General features: G+C 45.5%; 1 protein-coding gene across 1 annotated transcript; it reads right to left on the bottom strand.

Moving 5' to 3' along the window:
* Positions 1-1,476: 1,476 nt before the first annotated feature.
* On the bottom strand, positions 1,477-11,582 carry LOC142573246 (uncharacterized). Its single transcript, XM_075682854.1, has 2 exons — positions 11,280-11,582; positions 1,477-2,109 (listed from the first exon to the last, which is right to left on the bottom strand). Exons 1-2 carry the CDS (start codon positions 11,357-11,359, stop codon positions 1,872-1,874), a joined length of 318 nt encoding a protein of 105 aa, XP_075538969.1. The 5' UTR covers positions 11,360-11,582; the 3' UTR covers positions 1,477-1,871.
* Positions 11,583-11,916: the final 334 nt, after the last annotated feature.

Genomic DNA, 11,916 nt, shown 5'->3' with positions numbered 1-11,916 from the left:
TACTTCCATTCGCTGCTTCCGAGCTGCGGGGTCGATTCATTTTATGAAAGCAGCCTGTTTGAGGTAATTTAATGAGTGGAATTTTACGTTTCGTGGTAGAGCGTGCACTGGGGGGACGTTAAGCTTCAAAAATTTTGTATACCTTCGTTATTCACTTTCCATCCTTAAATGTCCTGAAGGAGTTCCCAGAAAATTTTCGTGCAATGAGTGGGTAATATGATGTATTTTGCCACTTTAGAATTGCGAGAATATTCTTACTGTCAAGCTTAACGCACGGTTAACACCGTGACCTACGGGCTTAGCACTATTATCCCACGTGACCGATGCATATGAACTTTGTAGCACACGCTTTGTTTTACATCGTCAAGTCCAACAGAAGTATATTTGAAAGCTATTGACGCGGTTTCTTCGTTTACAGAGGCGGAGGACGAGATTGAGAAGTGGGAAGACGATTAAGGTAAAGTGAAGATAAACTGCGCATGTACGAAATCAGTGAGCCACAAGCTTCCATTGCGTGAAATTGCTGCGAAAGGACAGGAAACTTAGCAGCTGAGCAGATGACCATTGCAGCTTAACACCTGTCGTATGGCACGTAATGTGATGAAGACTTTGCCGGATGTTACAGGATAGAGGTTATCGTTTCGGTCACATTTGGCTGTGTTTACTTCTAATCACAATATATAGTCCGAAGTTATGTCCTCTGTCTTCATCCACTGCACAATCTCCCGAAGAGTTTCTCAAAGCTTTCCGTCGAAAAGTAAATAAATTAATTAACTAATTAAATTCAATGGCGACATAGCAGTAAATGCAACAGACATGGGTTAGCATTACGGCGCACCTATTTGAGGTCCCGGATCCATAATTTAATCCGCGTTCATTACATTGCAAAGTGTTCAGAATCTCACTCCACGCACGTCCTGCCTCTTCGACGAGTGAAGTGCATGTGACGATGGTCCGGCGCACCACCATCAGTACGTACGTATACATGTATGTATGTATGTATGTATGTATGTATGTATGTATGTATGTATGTATGTATGTATGTATGTATGTATGTATGTATGTATGTATGTATGTATGTATGTATGTATGTATGTACATGGCAGGTAAGTGCATGCACGGCACGTACGTACGTACGTACATACATACATACATACATACATACATACATACATACATACATACATACATACATACATGTATACGTACATACATGCATACATACATACATACATACATACATACATACATACATACATACATACATACATACATACATACATACATACATACATACATACATACTCACGCACACGCTCTTCTAAGCTCTCCCATCCACTTGTTACCTCTACCACGTGACCGTTTTCCCACACTTCACACACATACGCTTGTTTCCACCTTGGCACTCTTAATTCTAATGCATTATTAAATAAATAAGACAGAAACCTTTATAAGATTATGACAAGCGCTTTAGCACTTTATTGACTATTGCCATACAAATAATGTTCAGTAAGAGGCACTTGCTTTGAAGATCAATGTACATCAAGAGATTCCTAGTCTATGGTCTTCTAGGTGGCAGCCGCCTTTGGCAAAACTGCGGGAACTGGCGATACGAACGGGCTCCATAGCGCTCAGCTCGCTTAAATGACTAGCTTGCCGCCGCATGCGAGGGCTCGCGTCTTTTGTTCATTATAATAACATGCGTTGGAATAGTGATGCTATTTGACACGAGAGCGCGATGCATTCGAAATACAGCGTGCCACTGTGCGATTATCTTTATGCCGGCGCTTGCTTGTCCGTTATCAGTGACTAGACCCATGGCGAGTGTTATGTACGATAATTTCACGGCGGAGACCGAGCTGTCTGCTCGATCAATTCGCTGAGAGTCCGCAGAGCGCGAGCAGCGTCGCTCCGGCGAACAGCAAATGGGCGGCCCTCGGCGCCACGAGGCACACAGCCGCCGCGCGATGCGCGGAGGCCCCCACGCAGTGGGCGCGCTGCGAGTCCACTTCTCCGCGGATCCGCTGCTTAGCACGCTCGTCGTCTTCGCAGCTGCTCAGCTTGGTGACGCGCACCAGGCAGCGACGGAACATCGCGTCCACTTTGTGCCTGCGCAACGAACGAGAGCGTTGAGTCGCACGTCGGGCAGTGGCATACGTGAAAGCAAGCACCATGTTGCGCCATTGGGTACCGCGTATGCCGAACAAAATATATCTTTCTTTTTCCTTTCACACATGTGCGTACGAATAACGAACAATTGGTTTGACTAAAATGTAGTAAGGAAACTCGCTTTCTGCTAGGCTTTAATGGCGGTCACATGTTAGTTAAGCACTTTTGCGCATGTATTCGTAGTACCGAAATAGAAAATATGCAACACCAAAATACGGAAAGTTTTTGTAGATTATAATTTATGCACACCCGTGAGCAAAAGTGTACAGACCATACGGTCAAAAATAGAGTATACGGCCACATGTTAGTTAAGTACTTTTGCGCATGTATTCGTGGTGCCGAAATTGAACATATGCAACACCAAAATATGGAAAGTTCTTGCACATTATAATTTATGTACAGCCGTGAGCAAAAGTATACAGACCAGGCTGGCCGAGAAAAACTCAGTTTCTTCGCAATTCAGACGAGCATACTGATACTGACGAGTGCACTGGAAAGGTCGCATTGGTTTTATCGCGGAATAAATGATCCGTATATTTTTGCTCGGGGGAGTACAACTACGCAGAGTATAAACGCTTCCCTTATCGGCAGTAACAGAAAAAGCGACCATGATACGTTTCGTTCATGCCCACGTGCAAAAAAAAAGAAAAGAACTGTTATCATGGCAGCCGTTGCCAGTGGCAGATCGGCTTAGTACGACTGCTAAAAACATTTCGGTCTCTTCGTTCAGTGTTTACCCCGAGAACACCTACAGCGCTTGAAATATCACCAGCCGGTTCGACATGCGATCTCGCCCTACAGCGTGTGCTGATCCCGACGCAAAATTCGTTTTCTATGGCATATTCATTTTCAAGTGGATGGTTCTTGATTCGGAGGGACGTTTCCACGGTTCCTTCTCGAAAGCTTTGAGTGTCCCTGAGCTGCCTCAATGACGTTTCATGAAACACACACTCCATGAACGATGTTTCTATGGCGATATGTCTTTGAAATTGCCGTCTAACCGCAGCAGTGTCTGATCACTATCTCTCGGCGTGTTGTTCAAGAAACCATCAATATTCGCGCGCGACATCAATATACGGATAAGGCCCATTGCCAACTTATAATGCATAATGCAGTTCGTAAGATACTTTTTAATGCATCTCATATATTACCTACGAACCAGGGTGCGGTCTAGAGCAGCAGGAGTGCTATAAATAACGAGCATACGCGGCTGTTTGTCCTCCTCAAATGCATTCTAATCGTTATTGTGAGCGATTTTGATAAACTAGAGTTCTAAAGAAAGAAAAGTGCGCTCGGGAGCTCTGTCATAGCCATCGTCATGGGCGAGTGTCGCGACTGTTTAAAATTGGCGCCCCTGAGACACTACGTGGGAATACTAGTTGTGACAGTCAGTGACAAATGAGACAAAAAACAGAGCGCGAGACTATAGCGGCTTAGATGTGAAAACGAATGGTGTCGTCGCGCCACGAGGGAAGGATATTGTGGGCGAGTGTTTAGGCTATGCCTGTGCACGAAGTCCCGGCTTCGCATTGCAGCCGCGGCCGCTGCATTCTCACAGTACTAAAATTTGCCTGCATGTTGTAATGAAATATATATATATATCCACCTGCCTTTTCAGGTGGATTTCTCCAAAAAGCAGAGATTACCTCCATTAGAAATCGCAATGTCCATGTAGCTCGTTAAAAAGATTGCATAGGTAAAAGATTTAATTATTCGTTTAGGCACGTGTTACTGTTGCGAAATTGAGGCCCAGCATTGGCGAAGTCACGTCTGCTGAGCAGAGATCAAGTTGCCTCGTTTTACATCCATCTGGAATATGCATATGCTAAGAAGCACAAATGCCGCTCCACGCAACTTTTAGAAAAGCGTCCCTGTAGCAGTCTGGGAGGATCTCAACTAGAACTCCAATGCATTTCTTAGCAGATTTTGTGCACATATTTCTTTAAAGTCAAGATTTCTGCTATGCAGGCGTGGCTTTACTATTGCTCGCTTTCAATTTCGCGATTGCAACATGTGCCCTGAAGTAAATAATTCGAACTTTAGTTAGTGAATCTCTTTAACAATGTGGAGATAACGACTTGGCGTACTAATAAAGTACACTTCTACAGGTAATTCATCTGAGCGGTTCGAATTACGTTATATGTTCTATTCCAATTTTTTTAAGTTCAGTTCGAAATCAAGCGAGAAACCCGACAAATTCCATGTGGCCAAAAATATTCCAGTGTTATACACTTTGATGACTTTTATATGTTCAATTAAATTCAATTCAATTCTCTTTATTTACCACAAGATATCCTGGCTGGCCTCCTGGGCTAAAAGCTGCAAGAAAACAGTTTGACGGGGCCCAGGACAAAAGCCAGCAATTACTTACTTGCGGACAAATGAAGACTACGAATAAAGAAAATCAATTAAAGCAATAAGAAATGAAGGAAGCAACACAAATCTTTAGAGGTCCGCAGTCAAGTTTTTTTCCAAACATGAGTCATAAAACTGTCAACGAATCTCCCATGGTCTCAACTACACAATGAACAATAAATTAATCCTTAACGAATAGGCCTCTGAGGATGCTTGCGGATAATCCCAAATATGTACCAGGTGCTTCAGCGAAGTTTGAAGATTTCGAGTAATTCCTAAACAGAATGCAGCCAAGATACAGGGATTCCTTCCTGGAATTACTAGCCCCAGTAGACAGTAAGTTGTGAGATAACCACTGTCCTTAATTATATATATATATATATATATATATATATATATATCGAGTCGATGTGCCTTGAGCACTATTTGGCTTCACTTCTGAATCTGCAACATGTTCACTACAGTAAATAATTAGAACAATTATCATCGAATTTTAGCAGCTTACGATGATTGTGATGCGGTTTACGTGTGTCGACGTGAATATTGCGTTACCGAAAAGATAACTTCTCTTTGTGTTTTGTGCACTTACTTTTAATCGCTAAAGTTTACGCCGAAACACACTGTTTGTATAGTAAAGAGGTACTGAAACTGGGCAACAAGTTGGTCTGTACTCTCCCCAATCGCGCAAGCAAGATGTCGTTGGCATCGTTGTCCCACAGGAACAACCAGGAAATGTTGGCAAACACATTCTGACGAGCGCCACCGGCTTGTTGAGATAGCAGCTTGCCAGACAGACTAAAGTTATCGATACGGACTCTTTCACCTTATGCACGCGCATTCTGCCCCATTATAGAGAGGCAAAAAAGATGGAGGACGCTTAAGCTTCGCCTTTAAGAGTGGAACGCGATAGCATTCAAATATCGCTGACCGCTTCTCACGCTTCCCGGCAACTAGAGCGTATGTAACCGTAATGTTTACCAGGAAACGCTGGCCGCGAACGCTATGCACGAAGGCGGGCTTCTGGTAGAAATACGGCCTCTGGCGCGGGCCGCGATGCGGTGGAGGCGAGCGCCATCTGGAGGTAATGCAAGGAAACGGGTGCGCTGTTCCGTGGCCCCCGAGATACTGACGCGCCAGCGCGCGCAAATGGCGGACGCCGTGGCCGGTCAATGAATGGTAGAAACGCTGGAAATAGGGTTTCTTTGCGTTTTCGCGTAACAGAATTATGTTTTCTCGTAGAATCAAATTACAATCCGACGCCATCATGTCTGTAGGTTGTGTGTAAGTCATACTTTACGATTTTTCTACGTATTTTAGTTTGAGAAAGTCAATTAGTTCAGTATCTTCCTTGCGCCACGCTGAGGGCCTGGGTATGGGTGGTTCGAAAATGTTTTTGCCGAAACCACGTCCGACACCAGATTTGCTGTGACACGGCGCCCTTAACGCTTTCGCGTTAATATTTGCCACAACAGCGCAGTTCGTTTGCCGCGTTTTGCGCGGGACATTTGGCGCCCTTGCTCGGGTAACCAGGATGTAGTGTAATAAGCCGGTTTTTAATCAGGCGTTTGGCGTGTTGATTGCAGTCGTCGTCTTGTCTTACTGGTGGACTACAGACATATGTTACAGAACCGCCATGCAAAGTACCAGTGTGACATGAAACGTATATAAACAGCAGGAGACAGAGTAGAGGGAAGGAGGTGGAGTGTGTCAGGGGCAAAAACAAAGAAAAACTTCGAAAGCTAAAGATATAAGCAAGTTACCCACCGTGGTTGTTTAGTGGCTATGGTGTTGGGCTGCTAAGCACGAGGTTGCGGGAACAAATCTCGGCCACGGCGGCCGCATTTCGATGGAGGCGAAATGCGAAAACACCCGTGGTACTTGGATTTAGGTGCACCTTAAAAAATTTAAATTAGGGGGCTCTACGTGCCAAATCCACTTTCTGATTATGATGCACGCCGTAGTGGGGGACTCCGGAAATTTCGACCACCTGGGGTTCTTTAACGTGCGCTTAAGTCTAAGTACACGGGTGTTTTCGCCCCCATCGAAATGCAGCCACCGTGGCCGGGATTCGATCCCGCGACCTCGTGCTTAGCAGCCCAATACCATAGCCACTAAGCAACCACGGCGGCTGTGTGCGTTAAAGAACCCCAGGTGGCCCAAATTATTCCGGAGTCGCCCACTACGGCGTGCCTCATAATCAGACCGTGGTTCTGGCACGTAAAATTCCATAATTTTATTTTTATATAAAGGTAAGCAGAGATGTAGAAGAAGCAAGCAGAGGTAGGGAGTTCACGAGTATCCAAGTATAGAGAGGTAGTTCACGGTGGTTTCGGCGGATAATAACCCAATGCTGCGGAGGCGCAGTGCTGCCACATTACAGTCGCTCGGGCGTAGTACGAGAACCCAGGAACTCTTTTTTTTATTCCTACATGAAGCGCAGGGTATGGTTAGCAGGCAGGATTAATAAACACTGCCCACTAAGGGTGGTTGCGGGACATCGTCTACCAGTTATTGAGCGATTGTACGGCCACCTTCGAAGTTTTTTAAAGCACAAGATCTTTGCATTCTGGAGTATGTCGGCACAATCTATCGGCTGACGCGTGTCTGACACAGCTCGCTTCTAAGCATGCGCTGTCAAATGTCAAGGCTGCGATTACTCGCGCTAGGCCGCACCGAGAGGCGCTGGGGCCCGAGAGGCGATGCAGACGTCATTAGCCGCTGCTGAAGCCACGTGAGGGAGGCTGTAAGTTATGCAAGAATGAAATAAAGTAAGAAGGAGCATTATGTCACGAAGGCAGCCTTCGTAAGCCAACTCCCCGTGAAGTTCATCCCTTTCGCTTTTTGTCTCCAAAAAAGTCGGCCCGACACATGACCCTGTGCTCGGCGGTCTCGGCCCAGTGCGCTTAATTGGTTCCCGGTAGCTTTTAATTGACACGCACTTGTGCGGGGGTACCTCGGCCATCACTCTGGGCTCATTTTCTCCTGGTATGGTTATGCAGCTGCGGTCATTTATTGTAACATGTACACTATCTTCGTTCCTGCTTGTGAATGTGGCATCCGCGTTTTTCTGTCACATCCGTTGTGACATTATCATGTGTTGGATAGCATTTTTCTAGCTCCAAAATTATTCCGTGACGCTCCCTCCAAGTTTTTTTTTTTCCTTCACGCTGTAAGCACTAGCTGGTAGGCCAAGGCTACGCCGTGCCTTGGCTTGATGGATTAATCATCGACAATCGAGTGCCGCACAAGGCTCGGTACTGCGAGAGGCAGGAACAGCAATGGCCTGCCACCCGAAAGCGTACACTGAGAAATATTTCTTGCTTCAAACAGCGACGTCTGGTAAACCAAGCACACAAACTGTGAAGCGCACCTCTTTTGCTCATTGAGAACGGGGCGCCGGAAGCAGCCTAATACGCATTCCTTGGTTTGCGTGCAAAACACTGCTCATTCGCGCATGAGCCGGTTGCTTATGTAATCTTGGGTTCTCGTATACAGAGCATATATGATGCAGAAAAAAGCTATTTTTATAGCTGCGAATTTTTTCACAAAGCAGGAAATCTGTTTCCCGAAGCTCACTCTTGCTTAGTTATTCCTGGAGAGGCGTCGAGAGGCTAGGAAGTGATGAGAAATATCTGCAGCGGCTTGGAAATTATTTTTCTTGATTTCGCTGCGAATAGAATACTCGAACATTAGGGTACTTTAGAAGTAGCGTCTCCAGGCGGCTATGTGTCTGAACAAAAGCCCTAGCTCCGTTTTACGCCTTTTGCGGTTTTTTTTTTTTTTGGTACGCAGCGCCAATAGTGTCCCCTATAAATTTATTTCTCTAAAACTTCCTATTTCATTTATCGGCCAAAGACATAATTAAGAAGCCCTCTGGATAATCGCAGCACGCTAAAAAAATGGAGCTCTACTGTGGCTTATTCGCCAATATTGTTAGTATAAGACTCTTTCTTCAAGTGCATATTTAGGCTAGCCTCGAATCCCTTGCCTAATTTGCATCCACCACTACGCAAAGCACGTTTAAAATACCGCATATAGCAAGGCCTTGTTCAAGCGGCACGTTCAGTACAGCACGGCTGGCTGGGTGCCGAATGCAATTTTCTGGTACATTTATACCGTCAACCTCGCTTGTACTGCGCTGGTCAGTGTAGTAAGGCCTCTCTAGCGCCGTGATTTCACACTCGGCTTGTGGCCGTCATTGACACGAATCATGCGTCAGAAGGAAACAACGACTCGCGAGGATGTTGTTACTGTCCCGAGTGCACTTTTTCCTGGCCGAAGTCCCGTTATTACGCTCGGATATCGTTCGCATTTGCGATCGCCAATAACTACGCGGTGGTCGTGAGTGCTTACAGTTAGGCTCACGCTTTTCGTTGCGCTATGAATGTTTGTCTTGCAATTAATTGGCCACTTTGATACGGTGACAAAGCCGTTCCGTTTCTAAGCCTAAGGACGCAACTTGCTTTCTACCTGTCGTTGTGGCTGCATTTCTTTTCGTTTTATTTTATTTTTATTTCCTTAAAAAAAACCCCGAGGGGGTATTACATAAGCGGTGGGTTTGTACAGAAGGCATATCTGTCACGATTATCTATAGTGCAAGGTTATTTGTTGCGCTTTGCATGACTCTTGATGGGCAGGTAACAGTAGCAATGCTCTGGGAAAGGCCGTTCCAGTCTTTGGCTGCTCAGGGAAAAAAAATGAAGCAGGAAATGTTTTATTATAGGCACATATGGGCGAGCAACTTGCCGTGCATGACTAGTGCGATGAGATATGTGAGCTGCAGGAAGGATGTAAGGCGCGCAATTTGGTGGGCAGTGAAATAACTTATGAAAGAGAGGCAGTGTTGCAACGCGCCGACGAAAATATGATAGTGATAAGTTGCACTGGGCTTTCAGGGATGAAACGCTGATGTCATATGAATACGAAGCATGAATGAATCTTGTGGCACAATTTTGAAAGGATTCGAGAATGTTTGTAATACATACTTCTGGTGGGTTTCAAATGGGGGATGCATACTCTAACTTATATCCGACTAATAATGATCCCGACGTTAGCAAAGTGCACGTATTCAGTACTGTCCACTGGTTAAGGTAATTTGGAATTAGTAATACAACTAGCATAACTTGAAGGAATTATCAACCGCATAGCAAGAAATGGTTTGTGTGACGCATTAAATAGTGCTTTATCAGTAGCAATTGTCGAGGTCCTCGTGTGAAAACTGATCTGTAACAGTTCCCGAAAAATCGCTGTTCGATTTAACAGAGGTCTATACTGTACAATACCAGCGCAATGTTGCCTAACCGTGATCCGAATTTCCTTTCTTTTTTCTGCACGCGCTTTCCTTAATTTACGTATGTCGCCATTGCTGCTTTTCTCTCATTCATTCTTTATTTCCTTCTTTCCATGTTTTGCTTTTTTATTATATTTTTCTCTTCTTTTTAGTAATCGCACTTCCGCTAGAAATGTCACATTTATACTTGCCGGCTTCGAGATAACCACAATCAAATAGGCCACTACTACCAGCACTGCAGACGTTAACTTCCAGCATGCATCTGATTCGGACTCTGCCAGCAGCCACGATGGTGGCAGCATGACAAAACTTCCATTTTCAACGAACCTATGCCGGCGAAGTAATTGTTTTGGTAGCTCCCACGAGAACCCCTTCCTTCGGAATTTCGTCGTCTGGCTAGATAATTTCGACGGCAGCCTTTCCAACTGTTCGAGTGCAATAGCCCTCGAAGCTCGGTAATCCAGAAGTTATTGCGCACAAATCTGTCAATTACGCAGGCAACTTCGTAACTTGCTCTTTATCTAGAGGCCGCCAGTTTGTACATCAATTACGGTAAACATTTCGCTGTCCCAAATTTATAAAATTAATGCAACTAAGAAGAGTTTAGCAACCTAGCGGCTGACATTATTTAACATATGTAAAAAGTTACTTGCCCAATTGCACAAATGTGCAAGTAATTAATGTCACCCATGTTCTCCTTTAGGTCGCTACATTTCGTATATTTATACAAGACGTGAACATAAGAATAAGAAAGAAAAATGATTGAATACTCTGTAGCAGATATAGGGTCATTGTGGTGTCTTCTCTGCAGAGCTGCCCATCGTGTAAAGAAGCCGCCTATTAGAAAGCACGTGTAGTTTTATGCCAGATGCGCAATTAAAAAGATATAGAGAGGGCATCGATTCTTATTCCGCATAGTGCCAGGAAACAAATTCGTAAAGAAGAATAGAAACTAAGCATAATACATTATATTATCGCGCATTTTTTTTTTATGGTTTTAACGCTTGGAAACTGCGTATATAATCGAACTTCCAGTCCGCTGGATCTGATCTTACGAAATACCACCTGTCTTTTCTTTCTTGCGATCTCGTGTTCTGAGAACTGCAATATTAAGTACGTAAGTGGCGTTCTCCCCTCTACGCGAACAAGTAATTCACGCCAAATGCTCCGAGAAACGGGGGCTAATCAAATCACTCGATTTTCTTCTCCATGGAGGCTCCGTGTTCGCACAGCGTTTGTCTGGCCCTCATCGTGCTTCCTTCGAGAACGGAGCTAAGCTTGTTAACTGCAAGCGGGCGTCTTTTATTGAGCACGGCACTTGTTCCGTTCTTATTTTGTATGAGAGTCATTTCCATCCGCCCGACTCTCCCTCGTAGTCAGCCTCCCACACACAGAGCCTCCTTTCCTTTTATCCCTACTCGCCCAACTGTCGCTTTCCGAGCAGCCATGCGGCAAAGGCACTTACGCGCAAATTCCTTCGGGCTTGTCCGAGTAGACGGCGGCCTCCTTCCAACACACTCGAGCCTGCTTCAGGAAGGCGCTCATGTTGCAGAACGGATCTGTAATGAGACGCCTGTCGCATGCACTCGCCGCAGCCCGGTGCGCCGCCGGATTAGCCCAAGCGGCTGCAATCGAGCGTCTACTTAATTAAAGTCGCTACGGCCAATCGAATGGTGACCGTCGTCAGCGTTGGTCATTACGCGTGTAGGGGAGATGCGCGTGCATCGCGGAGTCGCTGCAAAGTTGCTCGCGAATCGGCCGAATGTGAACGCAGCGCCCCGAAGTGATTGCAACTTCCGCTTCGGCGCCTGTCGTGCTCTGCTTCCCTTCAGCTGCTGCCTGCCGGGTGGCTACACTCGCGCGCGGCGCCGGCGGCTGTTTTCGCCTGCTCTGCCGAGAAAACGAGCGTGGCTGAACGTGAACGGGTTCAATATAGTTTTCTCTTATGGCTTCCGCATATATTTTCTTTCCCCTTTATGTGCAAACGCGAATGGCTCGTACTACGTTATATAGAGCGGTGCAAGCGCCGCGACGTCGCTGCTCTGATTTCGTTCTGTTACACTTCTTCCAGCTCAACTCGTGATTCTGTGAGCAGCATGGGT

The sequence above is a fragment of the Dermacentor variabilis genome, chromosome 1 (genome assembly GCF_050947875.1).
Source record: "Dermacentor variabilis isolate Ectoservices chromosome 1, ASM5094787v1, whole genome shotgun sequence".
NCBI lineage: Eukaryota > Metazoa > Arthropoda > Arachnida > Ixodida > Ixodidae > Dermacentor > Dermacentor variabilis.
This window is presented reverse-complemented; position numbering and strand designations above follow the sequence as displayed.